Source organism: Dermacentor albipictus, chromosome 4 (genome assembly GCF_038994185.2).
Source record: "Dermacentor albipictus isolate Rhodes 1998 colony chromosome 4, USDA_Dalb.pri_finalv2, whole genome shotgun sequence".
NCBI lineage: Eukaryota > Metazoa > Arthropoda > Arachnida > Ixodida > Ixodidae > Dermacentor > Dermacentor albipictus.
The window spans coordinates 72,739,715-72,762,699 of record NC_091824.1 but is presented as its reverse complement, the minus strand read 5'-3'; the positions used below and the strand labels follow the sequence as shown (position 1 = coordinate 72,762,699).

Genomic DNA, 22,985 nt, shown 5'->3' with positions numbered 1-22,985 from the left:
GTTTCTTCGAAGGTCGCAGGAAATGGGAACTGGAAGCATTTCATTCTTAAAAAAATTAAAAAACTTAGCTTGAGGTAGGATCATGGCCCTAGTCATCATTGTGACGGTAATGATATCACCTGCTTTTTATGTCCCCTGCGATAGGAAAGACTCGCACAGCCATCGACAATTAAAGCGCACTTTCGAAAGTTGACCTCATCTTATGCCCACCAATTTTGTTATTTTGAGACGCAACCTAGTTCTCTACCGTTGTGGATAGTGCTTCCCTTCTCTTAGCACCCATATTTCAGTTGTAACTGACTACAAGTTCTTTGCCGTACACCATACGTGACATGCCCTACTATAACTTTTCCCTCTTTAAGTAAAATAGAATGTTATTTAAGCCCGTTTACTGTTTAATCCACACCGCCATATCCCCGTATTTTAATTCTACGCCTAATATTTTGCTGCCCGCACTTCTTGCTTGTTGCTTGCTGCCCGGTCTTCAACGTTTCAAGCATTTTGTTAACGCACAAGTTGCTTCTGCATGTGTTAGCACCCGCACACCAAAATGACTGCACGCCTATTTTTTTTTTCGAGGATAGCAGGAACCTACCGATCATGACTTAGTAAACTTAGTCTTGTACAAATTACATTTTTTTATATGCCACAACCAAAAATAAGAAACCGCCATCACCGCTCGCCGGAAGTAATATAATAATATAATATATGGGGTTTTACGTGCCAAAACCACTTTCTGATTATGAGGCACGCCGTAGTGGGGGACTCCGGAAATTTTGACCACCTGGGGTTCTTTAACGTGCACCTAAATCTAAGTACACGGGTGTTTTCGCATTTCGCCCCCATCGAAATGCGGCCGCCGTGGCCGGGATTCGATCCCGCGACCTCATGCTCAGCAGCCTAACACCATAGCCACTGAGCAACCGCGGCGGGTCGCTCGCCGGAAGTGACGCAGAAGCGAGAACGATGAAAACTCGTGCGGATGCTCGCCATACCAACCGAGATTAGGCGCAGCGCCGGCGGGGCGTTGAAATACACTAACACTAACACTACCGCAAGATGTGCATAGACAAACAACAAGTTGTGCATGTTGTCTTCTCAGGAGCTAATAAGTATATTACATAAAATTTAAACTTCAACGCTACAGCTTTTGCCAAAATTGTTTAAGCAGTATATACTACTCGCATTTACCAATTTAACGAAAGTAAATTTTTGTGCAGTTGGATTATTAAAACGAAGCTTTGTTTGCCACTTCATTCGGCTTTCCCACTGCTGCTGCTGCTGCTTGTTTGGCTAATGCTGCCTGGAACACCGCGTCGGGGTGTGGTTCAGAGCGTGTGTATACATGAAAGGAGCGAGTCAGATAGGAACGGCGACGTAAGCAACTCGTTTGGACCCCACCGCGTCGACTGTGCACAATGCCTTCTGAAGCTCTCTGGACGTCGCCACATTAGCCTCTTGACAGCTGTAATTATCCGTGACCTTAGATTATGGGGTTTTACGTGCCAAAACCACTTTCTGATTATGAGGCACGCTGTAGTGGAGGACTCCGAAAATTTGGACTGCCTGGGGTTATTTAACGAGCACCTAAATCTAAGTACACGGGTGTTTTCGCATTTCGCCCCCACCGAAATGCGGCCGCCATGGCCGGGATTCGATCCCGTGACCTCGTGCTCAGCAGCGCAACACCATAGCCACTGAGCAACCACGGCGGTTGTATCCGTGACCTTCTTCAAAAATATTTTAGAAACTTTAGTCCGCGGCTTTCTACTAACGTGCGAGCACACAGGGGACAGGGGACATCGGTAAAACTGTAGAGAAGAGGCAGTTCCTATACAAGAGGAAGGTAGGTAATTTGAGAAGGCAAGGAAACCCTAGCACTATACGACAGTGGCTGCAGGGAACCAGGACAAGGTTAAGTTAAAGTTACGGTATAGTACTAGATTTGCATGCTTGGAGTGACGCCTGACACCGGCGAAAGATGCCGAGAGTGAGTGGGGCTATACTAATCCAGGTATAACCAAATTAGGAAGGCCCATAAGCTGAACAAGGACGCTCCCTCGCCAGAACAGCAATTGGCCTCCCTGGTGAAGTATTCGGCCACAACCTCCCTGACATGATATCTTCAATTAATCAATGGCCCTCAGTCCCCAGCGGCTGCGGAGCACCTGACCAAGGCGGCGGTCAGACTTGTAACGCAGCAGAGGGTGCTAAGAATCTCTGGGTCCGAACAACCCTTGCAACGTTTAACGCCCAAACCCTCTCGAGTGAGACTAGCTTAGAAAGACTCTTCGAGGAAATATCAGACGTTGTTTCGGATATAATCGGCCTTAGCGAGATTAGAAGAACTGGTGAGGCTTACACATTGCTTAATAACGGCCATGTCCTTTGCTATGGAGGTCTGCCTGATAAGAAGCAATACGGGTTACGATTCCTAATTCATAAGGACATAGCGGGCAACATTGACGAATTCCACCGTATTAACAAGAGGGCGGCAGTAGTCGTAATCAAAATTAATAAGAGGTATGCATGAAAGGTATTACAAGCCTACGTTCCAACATCTAGTCACGACGATGAGGAAGTGGATCAGTTTTATTTAGATGTTGAATCAGCGATGAGAAAAGTTCAAACTTTCTATCCAGTAGTAATGGGTGACTTCAATGCAAAAGTGAGGGAAAAGCAAGCGGGTGAACAGGCAATCGGCAACAACGGCGTCGATTCTAGAAACGATAGAGGCGAGATGCTGGTAGAATTCGCAGAAAGTAATAAGTCGAGAATAATGAACACCTGTTCGAGGAAACGTAGCAAAAGAAAGTGGACCTGGAAAAGGCCTAATGGTTAAACAAGAAACGAAACTGATTTCATACTTTCTGCTGATACCAGCATAGTGCAAGATGTAAAAGTGATAGGTAGGGTAAAGTGCAGTGATCATAGGTTAGTGAGGGCAAGGATTCATCTCAATTTGAGCAGAGAAAGAGCGAAATTGGCCAAGAAAAAAGAGGTCAACTTAGAGGCAGTAAGGGTAAAAGTAGACAAGTTTAGGCTGGTACTTGCAAGCAAATATTCAGCCTTAGAACAGCGAGATAACGATGATGACATCGAGTAATGAATTAAACCTTAAAGAGGTTGGCTTCAGAGGCAGCAACTGAAGTGGGAGTCAATGCACCAACGCAACCCTTAGGATAGCTCTCCCATGTAACAAAGGACCTAATAAAGAAACGACAAAGAATGGAAGCGACCAACTGTAGAGATAAGATAGAATTCGCGGAACTGTCAAAACTGCCAAAACAAAGCGAAAATAAGTGATATTCGAAATTATAACGTGAGAAAGACTTAAGGAGCCGTAAAATAAGGACGCAGCCTGAAATCTGCGAGAAGGAAACTTGGCATAGGACAAGCCAAGATGTATGGACTGAAAGATAAGCGGGATAATATCATCAACAATCTCGAAGGTATATAAGATCAGCGGAAGAATTCTATACTGACCTGTATCGTACCCAAATGACTCGGGAGTATTCTATTCGAAACAATAATGAACAGTATATAGAAACTCCTATAACAAGAGAGGAGGTCAGAAGGGCGTTGCAAGGCATGAAACAGAGGAAAGTGGCAGGAGAGGATGGAATAAGTCGATTTAATTAAAGATGGGGGAGACATTATGCTAGGAAAACTGACGGCTCTCTATACGAAGTGTCTATCGACTGCAAGGGTCCCAGAAAACTGGAAGAATGCAAACATTATACTAATCCACAAAAAGAGAGATGTTAAAGAACTGAAAAATTATAGGCCCATTAGCTTACTCCTAGTATTACCTAAATATTTACCAAAATATACTCCGATAGAATAAAGCTAACACTGGACTTTGGTCAACCAAGGAAACAGGCTGGCTTCAGGAAGGGATACTCTAGAATGAATCACATGCACGTCATTATCCAGGTTATGGAGAAATCCGCAGACTACATTAAGCTTCTCTATATGACTTTTATAGATTATGAAAAAGCTTCTGATTCAGTAGAGATACCAGCAGTCAGAGTCATCGTGCAATGAAGAAGTACAGACCATTTACGTAAATACCCTGGCAAATATCTACAGAGATTCCACTGCCACCTTGGTTCTACACAACAAAAGTTGGAAGATACCTATAAAGAAAGGGGTCAGACAAGGAGACACAATCTCTCTTATGCTATTCACTGCGTGCTTTGGAGAAATATTCAAGATATTAAACTGGGAAGGTTTGGGAGTAAGGATCGATGGTGAATACCTCAGCAACCTTCGGTTTGCCGAAGACATTGTTCTATTCAGCAACACTGCGGACCAGTTACAACAAATGACTGAGGACCCTAACAGGGAGAGCGTAAGAGTGGGGTTGAAGATTATTATGGCAGAAGAGAAAGGTAACCAGTAAAGAAAGTCAGCCTCCAGAGTTTATGAAGGAGTACGTTTACCTTGGTCAACTAATCACAGCGATTCCTGACCATGAGAAGGAGATTCAGAGAAGAATAAAAAATGGGTTAGATCACTTACGGCAGACATGATGAGCTCATTACTGGCAGCTTCCTGTTATCATTGAAAAGGAAGGTATACAATCGGTACATTTTACCGGTAGTGACATATGGGGCAGAGACTTGGAGACTGACAAATAAGCATTACAACAAGCTAATGACCGCGCAAAGAGCGATGGAACGTAGAATGCTAGGCATAACTTTAAAAGACAGAAAGAGAGCGGTTTGGATCAGAGTGGAAATGGGTATAGATGATATTCTAATAGATATTAAAGAAACAAATGCCGCTGGGCAGGTCATGTAATGCGCAGATTAGATAACTGTTGGACCATTAGGGTGACAGAATGCATAATAAAAGAAGGGAAGCGCAGTAGAGGACGGCAGAAGACTACTTGGTGCGACGAAATTAGGAAATTTGCTGGTGCTAGTTGGAATCGGTTGGCGCAGGACAGGGGTAACTGGAGATTGCAGGAAGAGGCCTTCATCCTGCAGTGGACGTAAAATAGGCTGCTGCTGCTGCTGATGATGATAGTACGTTTCTGCCATTCCAGGAAAGTAGACACCATGAAATACGTCAAGCGCACAAATTACGCAGGGCGTGCAGAAGCAGAGGCGCATTAAATGAAGTGCACAGCAGGGCCCAGGTGACAGCAAACAAGCGGTCGACCGTCACATCAACACTTCTGTAGCCGCGACAGCTTTGCAGCTATGGCATTGCTAGAGATCGCGGATGTGATCCCAACCGTGGCAGCTGCATTCCGCAGGGGGCGAAATAAAAGCGCAGGAACAATTACATTTTGGGACAGGTGAAGGAACATCGCGGTGTAAAATTAATCCGGAGTCCGCCACTACGGAATGCTGATAATCTTATTGTGGTTTTGACATGTGCAGCTCCAAAATCCAATTCAAGTTTAATACTGCTGGCGCATAGAGATGTGCTTTGTGAGGCAATGACGATGCTCAACGCGCTCAGACGTTATGAAATATGGCGCGCGACAACGCCTCAAGAAAACTCATCCCTGTCTGTTCTATTTACCAGCAAAAAACAGCAGTGGTGCACGCACGGTAACGTTTAACATAAACTCACCAATCTCAAGTTAGACCAAACGTTGAAGAAATTAAACTTTCGCCGTCATCATCACCGCTAATTATCGCCAATCAAAGCAACCAGTGCAGAAAGTTTTGATTACATCGATTCCCACAGTGCGTACGATCTGCAAATCTTTAGGTATGGTTGTTCGAACTGTGAAATTAGCGAATCGAATAGAAACATTCAATCAAGGCGATCTACGAGTATGAAATTTTTTTTTTGTAAATACAGGGAAATAAAGTCTGCATGAAAGTGTCTTGTTAGATACCAAAAAATGCAGTTTCACGCGAAAGTTGCAGCATTGATGATGATAGCAAATTGAGACAGTTATACGATGTAAGGGTAGCAGTTTTATAGTATAAACAAGTAAAACAGTCGCTCACTAAGTTCACAAACACTGTGTCAAGCGCATACAGGTAAACATGAACACATTTAACTAGACGACCGCGGAGACACGCTGTCAGAACGCAGGAGTGAGGAAGCGCAGCAGCAACAGCAAGAAAATTAACCTTCGTGCTGTGCATCAGTTGAACGCGAACTAAACATCTAAAACACAGCGCATGCGAAACTACCGGCACTCGGTGCAGTTTGCCCAGTTACCAGATTGCTCTGAAGATGAGGCCCATGCGACAGCGCACTTTGTCGACACCGCAGATCGCTTTCAAAATAGGTTGGCCGCATGGCCACGCCGTACGCAGTAGCCGCCGGAGTAAAATGATTCTCTCCCCCCCCACCTCCCTCCCAACGGTGCCTCTCACGCAACGGAAAATTGCGCGCTTCCTCCTTGCTTAGCACTAATCAATGCGGATGTGCAAAAATAAATATGTGTACGTTCCTCTCGACACGATGTCCCCCAATCAAGACAATAAAGGCGTTCATACCTTTGTTCCAATTTCTGTCGCCGCTCTTTGTAGTGTGCTACACAGCTATGCTGGTCATCCACCTCCATAGAGTAGAATGGCCTATCATATTTCTAGCGAATAGATTATATGCTCTAATTCGTAAAATCCGGCGCGGAGTGGCCAAAAAGTGGTAGAAGAAGCGTCCAACAGTGATAGAAGTAAAAACACGTGAAAACATTTTCTTATTGACGTAAGATTTATCACTGTCTTACATAACCGGTCATCTTCGCTTCCCTAAAAGCAAAAGCTCATGCAGCACTTTTGATGGTGTGCGGGTCAGCATCGTCATCATCTCCTATAACGCTCGAACGATTCTTCAATTCGAAATAGCACCACTCTGCACCGCCTCTATATCTTTTTTGCCAATTACATATAGCAGATAGAAGCCACATAGGTGACAGGAAACAACGCCAGCAGCAGTGGCACTCTCGGCACCATATCATGAGTATAACAGGACATATACCACTCCTATCTCTTTTGAAAAGGAAAGCCTTGAAAGTTTACAAACTGCACGATGACATGTGGATAAGTACTTAAGCGAAAACATTTTACCAAAACTACTACTACGCTTTCGCATTTCCACTTGTAAGCAGCCTTAACATTCTCCGCTGATTTCTACTGCGATGCTGTTGACCTCTAGGTAGTAGCGTTCATAGCGTCCGTCAGCAAAAAAAAAAAAAAAAAGTGAACCGAAGGAAACTGGATATTTCCTTTGGAATAAGTGATAGAAGACACAGCTCAGTATTTATTTCAATAAAGGAAAGCACAAAAGGAGCGTCCAAAGCACATGATGAATGATGAGGCGCTTGTGAACAATGCGAGCTACGTTCCTTGTCGTCGCGTATTTTTCACGGCAGAGATTACGGTTCCATAAGTAGCCCCAGAGGGAAAGAGGCAACAGCCGCATACGAATCAGTGAGTGTCGTCACAAACTTCATATATAAAAGGGAGATGTTCTTAGGAGCTCGTTCAAGTCATGCAAGACCGCTATGGGTACACCCCCCAAAGACTCCCGAAGAGCAGCGTGAATATGATGAGTGTCCAAGAGTGCAAAATCCATAGGTGATTCCTGATTCCAATTCCCTTAGCTCAACAACGGTGTCGTGCTAAGACTAGGCAGAAGAATAAAACATTTCATATTCCCATCAACGACATTAGAGTACTTTTCTGACAGCTTCGCTGTCCATCCACTTTCGCAGGGTCGGGATGGCGAGACAATTTTTTTTTGTCGTACGGAATCACTGGAAAGAAGAAAAATTATAGCATGGTAACAAAATGTTGTATCATAGGTGACAACTTTCCGTGGCAATGTAGCTGCAAACTTGTGGCATCGAAAATTCAACTGCACTAGTGAAATTATGGCGCACCATCTTGTTTTCGCCATGCCATTATGTTACCCGTTCCTTGCATTCAACAATATGATTACGTATTCTTACCACTAGTAGAAACGGTTGTGAGACGCTGCATGCTCGTAAAGAATGCAGGCTAACCCGAATATCCATAATTTTGAGGCACGTCACTGCAACAATGCAATGACCTACAGCGTCCCCAGAGAGGCGTATATGTGTAGACATGGAACTTTCGCGATAATCAGTGCGCAGGCGTGCAGCGAACAGGAAGGTTAAATTCACTGTAAGTTCATTACAAACAAACTGATAACTCAAATGATAACAAGAGAGGAGCCACCGTATAGAAGCTACTGCTCTGAGAAGCTTGACAGAGCCGGCAGTTCCCTAGTGTGGCTACAATAGAAACTTTTAACAGGCATTTAATAAAAACAAGGTGAAAAAATGTAAGTTTTCATGTACTACACATATATCTATGCCCGCAAATCCAGATGCAAATATTTGCGTTTGAAAACAGCTTGAAAAATATTAGTGACATTGCAAACTGCAGTAAACAGCAGCAAAATTGCACGGCCATTACCCATTACCTCAATGTATACCGCATACTAGCTCTATATTCAATCAGATGAACATAAAAAATAGAAAGAGGTAAGTGTGGATGAAAATGTGAACCTACACAACATTTGAATATACAATGCAAGAAACATTTTAAGAAATGACTCTTAACTGTGTTAACATTTTAATCATACACTAACATCATTCTCATCACACACATTTGAAACTTGATCAGCAAGTACTGGTGGACTAGTTAGTTGGCTATTGCTGATTAAAGGGCAAGGCACTTGTTGAAATATAGACGAACATTGAACGTAGACGAACAGACAGTAACGTTTAAGCGCTTTAGCGTTTAACCTGGTGGTTGAGATATATACGGAGACACACACCACCGCGTGCCTCATAATAACGTTGTGCTTTTAGCTCGTAAAACCCCGCACTTTAGTACATTCCAGCTCTCTTTATGCATTTATATGAAGCTTGACTGTATCTAGATTGCTACAGGGCGCGTTGGATCTGCCACAATTTTTCTTATCGAAACCGGATTGATCTAGTGTCTTTGAGAATGTTTTGCTAGCTGCCCCGTCGCCACTGCTTCATCTACGCTGATGTTGGCTGTAAGATGAAATGGTTTCTAGTATTTTTAGAAGCGGTGGAGGGGGGCAAACAGTTTGGGTTGCCGACTTCGGCATCGAGACAAAGGCTGCAATTTATTTGTCTATTTTAAATTTGTCTTCTTTAGAGAAGCCCATCGTGGTGTGCCACTTGGTGTCTCCAAGTCACTTCAGTTATGGACCCAATCGCACTGCTGTCATGAATCAAGAGGTGCCCAGTCCCACGTTGTGCGACTACTTCCTCCTGGACTTACCATTCCTACCAAACGGGACCTTCGACCGTGCGTATTCTGCTCTGCTGTCAAAATCTGCGACAATTTCTGCGAATGCTACTAGCACAAAAATATTACATTTGCCTCCGAGTCACGAACGTGCAGCTTTGCTTGACACCATAATCACTACTGAAGTGGTACTCTCCGAGGAAATTCCTTAGTCAACGGAAGAAATTATAGTCGCTTGGAACTATTTCATAAGTGTAAGGCCGATGCGGCAGCTCCTCCAAACCGCGATGCCGCTAAAGCGAGGGGCTTAATTTTGGCTGTCGCAGGCTTGGATGAAGAAACTGACAATGGTAGTCACGCAAATTCGGTTTTTTCCTTCCGCGCCCTTTGAGCACATTTGCGAACCTTACACTAGTACTCCTCGTTGTCGACGGTCACAGCCCTGGGCAGGATATCACTATTAAAGATACTTCTTTCAACCTAAAAGAAACTCTTGGCATGGTTGTAACTGCCGATGAGCCGTATCCTCCGGCAGCTTGTCTGACAGACGTCAGGCTGTCTCGAAATTATTTTCATGCCTTAAATATTATGCTGCGGCTTGCAATCTTCTGACCATGCTTAGCTTCAAGTATAGAGAGGAATAAGTGTGATAAACTTCGTCTTCTGTAATTATCACAATGCATGACTCTACAACTGCACTCAAGCGCTGCACCCCCATATTGTATGACGTCGTACTTGCAGTGCGAAGCGACATCAGCGCACCACAATATGATAGCCGAGAAGGGTTACTGCGAATCATGCCAAGCTGATGGTGCTCTAGTGTGCATTTTACGAGAAATCTGCCTTTGACTGGAACGACCAGTATGTATATATATATATATATATATATATATATATATATATATATATATATATATATGTATATATATATATATATATATATGTATATATATAGGCAGAAACCTGGAGGCTTACGAAAAGGGTTCTACTGAAATTGAGGACGACGCAACGACCTATGGAAAGAACAATGGTGGGTGCGGCGTTAAGGGATAAGAAAAGAGCAGATTGGGTTAGGGAGCAAACGCGAGTTAACGTCTGAGTTGAAATCAAGAAAAAGAAATGGGCATGGGCAGGACATTTAATGAGGAGGGAAGGTAACCGATGGTCATTAAGAGTTATGCGATGGATTCCAAGGGAAGGGAAGTTTAGCAGGGGGCGGCAGGAAGTGAGGTGGACGGATGAGATTAAGTTTGCAGGGATGAAATGGCCACAATTAGTACATTACCGGGGAAGTTGAAGCATGGGAGAGGTCTTTGCCCTGCAGTGGGCGTAACCAGGCTGAATATATATATATATATATATATATATATATATATATATATATATATATATATATATATATATATATATATATATATATATATATATATATAATACACAACGAACCAGTAATTACACCAAGGACAACATAAAAGAAAATCACAGCAGTTCTTAGTTAGCATAACGAAATCATAAATAATTTCAGGACGCTTGAGATTCTGGTTCAAGAGTGAAACGCAATAGCAATCAAAGGTCGCTGACCGCTTCACGCTTCCCGGTAACTGCAGCTTATGTAACAGTAATGTTCAACGTGATACACTGGCGGCGAACGCTATGCACGACGGCGACCTTTTTGGTAGAAACTAGGCACGCCGGCTTGTGCCCTGTGAAGTTTTCGCTGACAAATCTTTGACGCCATGGCCGGTTTTTGTATCGTAGAAACGCTGTAAAAGCAGCCCGTCTTTGAGTTTTCACATAATAGATTAATCTTTTCCCGTATATCAAAATACAATGCCACCCTATTATGTCTTTACGTCGTGTGTAAGTCTTAACTTACCAGTTTTCTGACGTATTTTAAGAAATTCAAATATTTAAGGCATTTTTCGCACTACATGAAGGGTCTACGTGGATCAGTATGCGTAGTTGGGTTTACATGCTGGGAAATAATATTTGCCGACGCCATCTTCGATGCGGACGCTGGACGCCGACGTCCGATATTCTGCTTAAGGGGCCCTTAACGTTATCGCGTTAATAGATGAAAGTGGATGAAAAATGAAAGCACAACAGGCCTAAGAATGTTTACCAACACCCGTCTTCGCATTACACGTGCTGTGCTCTTACGTATTCAGCTACCCCGACGCATTTTGCAATCCACTTTATGGAGCATTTATGTTTATGCAGCATTTGTTTTGTCATCCACTTTCATTTAGAAGTATTTATCGTTTCTTTTTTCAGTTAAGAAATGCAGTTACTTTATCTTATGCGTTCCTTGGTGCAGCTGTGTGTTGGCTTTTTATTATATATCTAATTGAAAAGGTGCCGCTTGGTCTTCTTTCCACTCGTGCATTATATAGCGAAGGTCTGAATTCGGCACCTTTGATACCTTCAGGTATAGCTTGTATGGGTTTATTGAGCAGTTGCCTTCATCCAAACGGTTTTGGTAGACGTGATGCCTGCAGGAGAAAGGATGTTCCCCGTTCGCCGTGAAGAACATTCCCAGGGTTAGTTCTAGTAGATAAAGTATCCTAGAAAGTGGATGGCAAAATAGCACTGTGGTAGTTTAATTGGTGCGACAATTTCACATGTAGTAGTAATACGCGGGCTCCTACCACACCCATGACAACTTGCTTCTTAATGCATTTTCATTTGCTTTTACTTATCAGTCATGTATGTGAATTAAGAACTGCAGTTAATTTCTCCCATCCTGTCCTAGTTGTCATTGTTTGTTAGATTTCATGATATGGCTAAACAATAATCGGGCTCGTCTGTTTCCGTTCTTCATGTTCACACACACACACACACACACACACACACACACACACACACACACACACACACACACAGAAATGTGTATAGATATATCTATCTATCTATCTATCTATCTATCTATCTATCTATCTATCTATCTATCTATCTATCTATCTATCTATCTATCTATCTATCTATCTATCTACATATATATATATATATATATATATATATATATATATATATATATATATATATATATATATATATATATATAATGTTACGCGGCAGCAAGGAAGCGAAGCCAATAATATCGTGTAATTGCAAGGGTGGTTAGCACTGCTCAACATGACAGTTAGCCAACATACAGGAGGGCACATCGTGGACATCATATCAGGCAGTGGCCGCCTATGTGTGCGCCCCATGAAATTCAAGTGTCGACATCATCGTATTCGAGTAGCACGTAGCATAACCCCCGGCTTCAGAAGCTCCGGCCCGGCCCCTCTAAGGACACACAACTGAAAAGGGGAGGCAATGCTTCAGTCTCGAAACACCGACGATGTCGCTGGACAACGAAACTTAAGGTGTAGTCACACTTACAGGCACAATCTCGTACGCGACGTAAGCCACTTGAAGAACGACGTGAAACGTCCCCGTGAAGCGACGAAGGGGCGCTTTTAAGAAGACCCCACGCGTCGGGAGGGGGACTAAAGTCGCACAAGTGCAGCTGGAGCAAAACGTTTGTAGGGGCGTCACTGGTCGTAATGGCGCTTCCCAATGACGGCTGTCATTCGACATGTAATTGGAAAGCACATCTGTTAAGATCTGATTGAAGCGCTTGGTTGGCTCGTGCGTCTGAGGTTGGGATGACGTGATCTTGCGTGGAGTGGAGCAGCAGAACGAGATATTCTCGCTGATTTTAGACAGGAAGCTACGAGCTCAGTCAGTCAGATACTGACGAAGGGCACCGTATACACAAAATTATATCTTGAAGGAGAAAGGCCGCCACATCAGTTGTACAGCTGTTTGCCAGCGCTCCTGTCATTGCTTCGCGCATCGCGTATTCACAAGCGGCGGTCCTCCACTTGCTTCCTGAAGTAGGTGTAAGAAAGGGTTAAAAATGATCCCAGGCAACATAGCAGAAGTACTTCGATTAACTGAAGACACCTACAACGAAGCAAAGACGCTTTCTTTTGGCGTTGAAAGAGCTTGCAGGGGCTGACATTACGCGACACTGAGCAGGCTGAGCCAGGCCAATAGAAGCGATGGCCTACGCGGTCATGTGAGCGAGTAACATCAATGTGGCCAGCGGTTGTGGCATCGTGATGCTCGTAAACTGTGGAGTTCAGTTGTGAATGTATGCCTAGAAGAATTGCAGGATCACACACGTAACGCCGACATAAAATACCGTCTTCCAGGGTGAACGTGCGCACAGAGGTGTCCTTAGAAGAGGAATCCAGGTGCTCGGTTTTTTTTTTGGTTAGGCAGGTATTCCGATGCTGTTCGTCGGGGATGTTTAGCAACTGGCTCACGGAAAAGACGCAACAGAGTGATTCCGTCGTGAAGAGTAAATCAGCCACATGCTAGTGGGACAAGTAATCAGGATCTTTGTGCAGGCTCCTTGTCTTCTAAACGACCATGTAGGTCTGCTCGTGCAGGCGCAGCACCCATCGTGTGAGTCTTCCTGTTGCATATTTTAAATAGGCGAGCCAACAGATTATATGGTCCTTAGAAACTACTGTGGATGGTCGGCCGAATAGATAATGGCGAAATTTCGCAAAGCCCATTCAATAGAGAGGCAGTCACGTTATGTAAATAAGGAATTTCCCTCTGATACGGGCAGCAGCTTGCAGGCATACGCAATGACTCAATACGCTCCACGTTAACGTTGGGCGAAAACAATCCCTTTACTGTAACCGCTTGTGTCAGTGCGGACTTCGGTTTTGGCTGGTCAGTAGAAGTGGGCCAAAATGGCAAGCGTTGTGAGCAGCCTGGTTAACTCAGACAAAGCCGCGGCTTATAAAGGAAACTAGTTAACAAGAGTGTCTTGTTTACGAAGTATGAGTGGTCTCGTAATCACTGCAACTTCTTCACAAGCCGCAGAAAATAGGAGCAGAGCCCTCTAAAGAAACAAGAATTCTTGGCAATCTTGGGCACAGAGAAGTATTTGAAAGCTAGGTATATTTATAGGTCAGGTTGCAGGACGGCAGCGTCCACAACATGGCCAATGATCGTAATTTGGCGATTACTGAGACGGTACTTCAATGAATTCACCTCAAGTGCGGCGCGGTCGAACTCGTAAAAATCGCCGATATGTATTCCAGGTGTTATGAAACATGGCAAAAACACAACTGCGTCGTTTAAATAACACAAGCATCTATACCACTTGAAACTACGAAGGACACAGTCCATCATTCGCTCGAATGTGGCTGGGGCATTAAACAAACTGAAAGGCATGATCTTGAAATGGTAAAGTCAATCAGGAATTACAAAACCCGTTTTCACTCTGTCCTTGGGGTTCACAGCAGTTTGCGAATATACATATTGAAGGTGGACAGAAGTAAGCGGCCCAATACAGAAAATCTAAGGCATCGTCTATTCGCGGTAGTAGGTATACGCTTTCCTCGTAATGTTGAGGTGCTGATAGTCCAAACGAAACAGCCACAATCCTTCCTTATAATTAACTAACCCAAACTAGGACGCTCAGGGACTGGAGGATGGCTCAGTGATGTCCTTCGCAAGCATCTTGTCTTCCTGCTTGATGGGGCTTCGCTGATATAACACTCATGAGGGGCATCAGAGAACATGTCAGGCATGGCGTGTGTGTATGCGATGTCAGACAATGGACTATCGCCCAAAGGCCGATTACGGAAGTCGGCAATAACTTCATACGACTCGAACATTCGGCTATGGGCTTGAGCGTGCTCTGAAGAAAGTCATTAGCGATCATGCTGCGAATTTCACGGCTACCACAACTTGCCGGCGTTTGAGTGCCTTTCTAAAATCGTGTAGCATCCAGTGCCAAAGTTTCTACATGAAAGTCTTGCACGGGGCAAAAGTGGGAAACAGAAATCCTCTGTGAAAGTACTTGGTCGATTAAATACTTGGTACTTGGTCGAACTAAATTCACAAGTGGAAGGCAGGTTCTGCTAGCTGCCATTTTCTGTACTTTGTAAGTTGCAGAGGAGGCCAGTATTAGGCATTACGTAGCAATTGCCATCTGCAACAGCTGCCAAACATGAGTATTCAACATACGTCCCGGTTTTAGATGGTAGGCCAAAAAAGTCGCTGCAATTTAAGCCAGACGGAGGAGGTTGGTCGCTGGGTTCACATGTGTGATGAAGTTCAAGGCGGAGTCTACCAGCGGAGCAATCGGACACACCGAAATTTGCGGAAAGAGAATCAAGCCGAAGAATGATGTGAGGGTACTGCGCAAGGACCTTAAAAATAAGAACCACATGATTATCACAAACAGTAACCTTAGCTGTGCATATCTTAAGAACAGCAACTATGGCACCGTCAGCAACACGTAAGAGTTGGGTTGTGGGATGTGTAAGGTGGGACGGATCTTCTTCGTGCGACGACGTAAACTGGTACTCATGACAGAGACGTGCGCCCCACTATCGCACAAAGCTCTGTGAGGGGCACCGTTTATGGGGACTCCGAACTCCCAGTCAATGACCAGACCATAGTTTTAAATATCCGGTTCCGGTTTAAATGGCTTGGTGGCAGCTGGAGCTAGGAACCGCGAGATAACAAACCACTTCTGCCTTTTGAATCCGCCCACACTAAGCTCGTTAAACGATCTATTTCTACGTGGCGCCTAAGGCCCGTTCTTGGAAAATCATGCCCAGCAGTTTTTCTCAGATGCGTTCAATCATCACGTTTAAAGACTGCTAACCAACCTGTATGCTCTGTGCCTCCTCATTTCCCTCACGTTTAGCCTTCTCAAAAAGATGTGCACAAAGCAGCAAATTTGTGAAACTCACGCACAGCATAGATAGAAGGTAGCTTACATTCACATGCTATCGCACAATCTGAAAAGGGGGCCCGGCGCTATGACGTGCAAGTCGTGCTCTCTGGCCCCCACAATTTATGAAAGCGTAGCAGATTGACCGACCAGGCGGCACGGCAGCAGCGGGACTGGGGCTCAAGGGACAGGCGGTCTTTCGTTGTGTGCGTAGAAGGTGCGGTCTATGAAATTCCCTTAAAGGCCCCTCACCAGGTCTGAACATTTTGAGCTGAAAGCACAGAGCATATATTACGCGACAACAATCGTACTGTGAAAAGTATTGCATCGCTACGTGCCGCAGAAAGATCTGATATTTCAAACCGAACACCGTTTTTCCTTCTCGCGGTCGCCGCACTCCAATTCAGAAAGACGTACTTGTGTGCCTGCGCCAAAAGTGTCACCAAGCGTCAACAAAAGTGTCACCGCGTTCGTCGAAAAGAGCGCAGCGCTTCAGACGAGGAGCCCCTGGAATGAACCTGGACAAGAAGTTGCCTCACCTCTTGGAAGGAGTGAAGGAGCCGCTCTTCGCTAGTCTTGTGTGGAGCGCTCGGAAAACTATCGCCGAATTTTTGTCTCAGGCTGCAAGTATGGAGAAGTAGCTCCAGGCAGCGATCAAAATTCTACGTGTAGCATGTGAACGTAACATCCACTTCCGATATATTCAAGGCGACCGGGAGCAACTATGACAATCTCCGAGAACTCATCCGTGCACTGTGCGGGAAAAATGCAGAAGATTTTTGGCGCGTCACAAGCTATGGCGAGCTGTATTGAAACTGTTATAGCAGATGAAGTACACCAAGCACTTCGGTCCAGCTTTCCTCTTGCTAACAATGCACCTGCACTGGCTGAGCACCAGCGTGCGACCTACGCAGAAGACCTACCACTCCCCTGCTTCATCACTTCAGCTTTTTGTTCACGCCGCTCATCCGGTTGCACTTTCACCAGTCTAACCAGTACAATACATCGCAGAATGACGAATGCCTGCAGCGTTTCCGCCTGCCGTTCCTCCTGTTGTGTTTCTGCCGGAGCAGCCAATGCAGTACGCCGACGATCGAAGCATGGGCCCTCAGCAGTCTGAATGTTTCGCGCACATGAGACCACCGTCCTTTGTGCTCCCACTGCGGTGAGGCAGATCATTTGTACCGCCAGTGCGCACACACCTACGTCTCATTGGCAGTGCCGATACTTATGTTGCGAGGCTTTCCAGCCTAATAGCCGCCACTCCGACCTGGCCAACACCTCATGACTTTGAACTTTATCTGGCTAAACAACGCACGCGACCGCCTACCAGACAACAGTCACGCTCGCCGTCGCCGAGGCAATTTTCACCGCCACTCCAACGACATTCGCGCGCATCAAGTCCCTGCCGGGAAAACTAACTACAGCGACCTTTGCGCCGAGGACTCTGGGAGTCGACTCGCTGAAGACCGCTGATCGACGCGAACAAGGACGGGCACCGATCCCACGTCAACTGCAGCTGAACAGGTTTACCGGCATTTGCTCGACATGCCGGTGGTTATCAGCGGTTACGCTGTTAGCAATTAAGTAAATACTGGTGTTAACTGTCCTATATTCAGCGCGAACATGGCGATGCTTCTGAAGAAATAATTACTCCTTGGCATGACTCGCAGATTCGAACGGCTGGTGGTAAAGTCGGTACTCCGCTGGGAACCTGCACGACTAGAGTTGGGATTAGAAAATCGACATTCCTAGGCAGCAGCCTTTCCCTACGCGAATGCTCCCGTGACGTCATTCTTGGGGTTGACTTTCTGCAAGAATACGGTGGTGTTATTGACCGACGGGGATGTGTAGCCACCTAATCAAGCGACCGAGCAATAGACGGCTACGACGACAACCGAATGCAATGACACGCTTCGCGTTTACGCCGAAAGTGTTACGCTCCCTCAACGAGCCAGTGTCTTCGTCGAAGTTATGTGCAATGGAATACGCGATGGCGAAGTGGTCGCAGAAAGTAACTTATCGCATCTACTGAAGCCAGGTGCTTCTGCGGCTAGGAGTGTGCTAGAGTTTAATGATGGCCGTTCTCAGTTGTTTGTCACCAACTTCAGTAACGAGCATCGATACCTTTTCCGCGGTACTTCGATTGCGTTTGCCAACGAAATAGATAGTGTGACAGAACGTTTTGCCTCTGAAACAGTGGGGATGGTTCCAAAGTCACAGGGTAGCGTCGAAATTCATTCAGACCTATCGCAAGATAAACCAGACAGCACTGCGCGAGCTCTTGCTTGAATTCAGGGCATGTTTCGGTAATTCGTCTAAGGTACGCCAGGCTTTAATCACAAGGCACAGGATTATCACATGCGACGACGCACGCCCGATACGCCAGCAGCCCTAGCATGTTTCGGTGAAAGAACTTGAAGCGATTCGTGCGAAAGTAAAGGTGATGCTTGAAGACGGCATTATAGAACATTCCAAGAGCTCATGGTCGTGTCCGGTCGTTCTTCTCAAAAAGAAAGACGGAACGCTACGCTTTTATGTCGACTATCGGAAGCTCGACAACGGAACTAAAAAGGACGTGTACTTACTGCCACGTATCGACGATTCCTAGGATAGACTGTGCCGCACCCAGTATTTCCCCTCACTCGATTTGAAAAGCGGGTACTGGCAGATCGAGGTAGATGAAGGAGATCACGAGAGAACTGTCTATGCGAATCCCGACGGCCCTCTACGAATTTAGATTGCTCCCTTTCGGCTTGTGTTCAGCTCCAGCAACATTCCAGCTGTGATAGATACTGTCCTTGCTGGAGTGATATCGTAGACTTGTCTACTGTATGTTGATGACGTAGCAGTTTAGTAGTTTTTTCAGGAGCTTTCGAGCAACAGCTTCATCACCTGCTGATTGTGGTAGAAGCGATTCAATTTGCTCATTTCACGCTTAAACCAGAAGTGCCACTTTGGCTATGATGAGCTCAAGATTCTCGGACACGTCGTAGGCGCAAGTGGAGACCTAACCTGTCCCGACAAGCTTACCGCGGTAACAGCTTTCCCCCCTCTGGCCGAAGAGAAGGCCGTGTGGCGCTTCCCAAGCTTGTATACTATAGCCGTTTCATTGAAAATTTCTCGCAGATAGCGGTATCTCTGACTCACCTTACTGGGAATGACACGCCATTTGCTTGGACGAATGTGCAACGGGCGGTCATCGCTGAACAACGACAACGGATGTATTCAGCACATGTCCTGGCACATTTTGACGACGATGCTGATAGGGAGGTACAGGCGGCGACAAAAGTGGTATACTCCACGCAGCGGGAGCCTGAGCAGCCGCAAACTGCATCATGATGCCATCTACAGGTGTCATCTGGGATCGACAAGCCTTCAGATAATAAAGGTCAACCATTGGCTGTCTCTATCCCGGATGCTGCCTGTAGATGGCGTTGCGATGCAGTTTGCCGTTGCTCAGGCTCCCGCTTCGTGGAGTATACCACTTTTGTCGGCGCCTGTACATTCTGACGCCAGTAACGTCGGTCTTGGGTCAGTACTCGTCCAACGTCAAGACGGCAACGAAAGAGTAATAGTTTATGTAGCCGCTCGCTGTCCCTTGCCGAGGCGAACTGCTCTACCACAGAAAAAGTGTGCCTCGCGGTTGTGTGGATGATAGGAAGTTTCGCCCTTATCTCTACTGCCGTCCTTTCAAACTGGTTGCAGACCATCATGTCCTATGTTGGTTCGCAAACATACGCGATCCTTCACGACGACTGGCAAGGTGGAGCTTTGTGGCTACAAGAATTTCACGTCACGATAATTTAGAATTCTCGCCGCAAGCACGACGACGCAAACACACTGTTACGTGCACCCGCCGAATCTGTCACTCAAGCGCCGAGGGACGATGACTGCTTCCTGGGTGCCATTAACGCATCGTACTTGATAAGACGGCAGCGTGACGACGCTGAAATTCGACCTATTTTCAACTGCGTAGAGAGCCGGCTAAGAAACATTCCACGCTATCTATGTATTTATGTAGATCTGTCTACCAGAGAACGTGTTTTACAAGAAAAACGCCCTTTAGAATGACCGAGCTTACCTCGTGGTGGTCCCAAAAGACTTGCTGGACGACATTCTTTTTCTTTGCCATGACGAGCCCACATCTGACCACTGCGACTGTTCACGAATGCTTGCCAGAGTACGCTATATGTATTACTGGCCGGGCTTTCGGCAAGACTCAAACTGTGTTAAAGGCTGCCGCGAATGTCAGCGGCGGAAGTCACCGCCCCTGAAGTTCGCCGGGTTATCGCAACCCATCGAAGCATCCCATAAGCCACTCGACCAAGTCGGCTTGGTCATTCTTGGGCCTTTGATGGATGGATGGATGGATGATTGTGGCTCAACCTTTTGAATCGGGCGGCGGCGACGCGCGCCACCTAGCCTTTAATGGTTCTATATGCATGCAAAGCTATGTATTTACTCCTTTACTTTTGCGTTGATATTGTCCACCAATCAGATTTACCTGTTCAAAGTCTATTCTACTTTCACTGTCTTTAAAACCCAAGGCTTTGAATAGTTCCCCGTTAGATTCAACTGCAGGGCGAAGTTGTTTACAAGCAAGTATCAGGTGTTCCGCCGTTTCCTCCTCCTCTCTACACGCCTCGCATACCAAATCTATCTCCTGGTATCTGGCTCGGTACGTTTTAGTGCTCAGTACACCTGTCCTGGCTTCGAACAACAATGAGCTTCCCTTAGAGTTATCGTAAATATTTTCTTTGGCTATTTCTTGCTTAAACGTCCTGTATGTCTCCAATGCCGATTTGGTTTGCATCTCTGTACTCCACATACCCCTCTCTGCCTCCTTAACCTTTTTCTTGACAGATGATTCCTTACTTGTTCCCCCGCTACTGCCCAAGTATTTGTTTGTCAATTTTCTGGTTTGCTTCCTCCATCTCGTGTCAACATTCCTCGTGTATAAGTAACTGAAAACCTTCCTAGCCCACCGGATTTCCCCCATTTTTCTCAATCGCTCCTCAAAGGCTATCTTGCTACTAGCCTCTCTGCCCTCGAAAGAAGACCATCCCAGATCCCCCTGCACTCCAAGATTTGGTGTCTTGCCATGTGCTCCCAGAGCGAGCCTACCCACCCCACGTTGCCTAATTTCCAACTGTTGCCGGGTCTCTGTTCTAATACATAGAACCGCATTGGCAAAAGTCAGGCCTGGTACCATTACCCCCTTCCATATCCCTCGTACTACCTCGTACCTATTGTAGTTCCACAGTGCCCTACTCTTCATAATCGCTGCACTTCTGTTACCTTTAGTCGTTAGATATTTTTCGTACTCTGTCAGATACTCAATGCCATTATTTATCCACACCCCAAGGTACTTGTATTTATCGACTATCTCCAGCGTGGCCTCCTGTATCTTATGCTCGCCGCAACTGTAATCATTAAAAATCATGACTGCTGACTTTTCGTTGCTAAACTTCAAGCCTAATCTGTCTCCTTCTGTACCACATATGTCCATTAATTCCTGCAGATCTTCTGCATTGTCAGCCATTAATACAATATCATCAGCGTACATCAGTCCTGGTAATGACTGTTCAATCAATTTTCCTTGCTTCGTATCGTATTTTCCTCTGTGAACCAGCGACATCTAGTGGGTGATTGTCGCAACTGACTCTAACCCGCTATGCCGAAACAGGCGCGCTCCCTCGAGCCAAGGCTTCTGAGGTTGCGCAGTCCTTCATGTTCCACATTGAATTGCATTATGGTGCCCCGCCCACAGTAATCACAGACTGAGGGATGACGCACAGAGCAAAGCTCATGGACGAAATGTTTCATTTAAGCAACACTAGGCATCGAAAGATGCCCGCTCCGTAAGTCCAACGGACTTACAGAGTGCCTAAACAAGGCTTTGACGGACATGACCTCCATGTACATCAGTGTCCAGCGAAAAACATGGGATCACATTTTGCTTTACGTGACTTTTGCGTATAATACCGCCTTGAAGGAAACAACGCGCTCTACCCCATTTCATCTCATTTGCGGGCGCGAAGTTCAGACGATGCTGCACGCTATGCTGCCGTGTCAAGACGACGAGCCCCTAACTACTGTATCTGAAGAATTTGCTCAGCGCGCTGAGGAAGCTCGCCAGCTTGCGCAGCTGCACATCGCTCAGCAGCAGCACGCAGGTGCACGGTGTTATAACATCCGCCGCAGCCATGTATCCCGGCGACCAAGTGTGGGCGTGGACTCCTGTTCGCCGCCGTGGCTTCAGTGAAAAGTTGCTAAGCCGGTATTTTGGCACATGAAAAGTGCTGCGCCGCATTAGTGAAGTAAACTACGAATTCGCTTTGGATGGTGCGGCTCAAACATGGCGCAGACAACTTAACCCTGACATCATTCACGTCGTAAGCATGAAACCATGTGTTGCGTGTTTGTGACTATTTTTCTTTCTTTATTCGTTTTTAATATTTGCGCTCATAGGTGCATCTAATGCGGTTGTGTCTTTCCTGAGGCTGTCACTGTATTCTTTCCGCCAGCATCTGCCTTGATCACGGTTTTTTTTCCCTCACACCGCTTCTTCACGATCGAACCAATTCTATTCTCGAGGAGGGGGGAAATGCCCCCTGAAATACTGGGGACAATGCAAAATAAGAGGGAGGAAGAAGAACAAAAATGAAGTGCGCGTGCTACCCCCATCCGCTTGATAGCCTGGTCCCGCCGCCATTGTTTTTCAGAAGCTAGCTGCCCTCATTAAACGTCGCCAGTTCTATTTGGAGACAGGTGACAGTACTATGATGTCCGAAGGTGCACACAAGCTACATTGACGCCATCGGATTGAGTGGTTGGTACAGAAAGGAATACTGCCAGATGTTCAATAACAACGCAACTTTTCTAACATCGCCGATGTTTTACGCCACAAGCGATGATCGTATTAACTTCGACGGAGCGTTCGTTTACAAGAAATCGAAGAAACCGGAAAGAGCTAGTGCGAAAACTGAAACCCC

The 22,985-nt window shown here is 45.7% G+C and overlaps 1 protein-coding gene across 10 annotated transcripts in view; it reads left to right on the top strand.

Annotated features, from left to right (window-relative positions):
• LOC139059133 (uncharacterized) overlaps positions 1 to 22,985 on the top strand; it is a 72,468-nt gene that overhangs the window by 12,056 nt on the left and 37,427 nt on the right. For all 10 annotated transcript variants that reach the window (XM_070537087.1, XM_070537086.1, XM_070537089.1 and 7 more), the window contains one exon: positions 9,138 to 9,290. In XM_070537087.1, the coding sequence (XP_070393188.1) occupies positions 9,138 to 9,290 (153 nt within the window). The remainder of the gene's footprint in view (positions 1 to 9,137; positions 9,291 to 22,985) is intronic.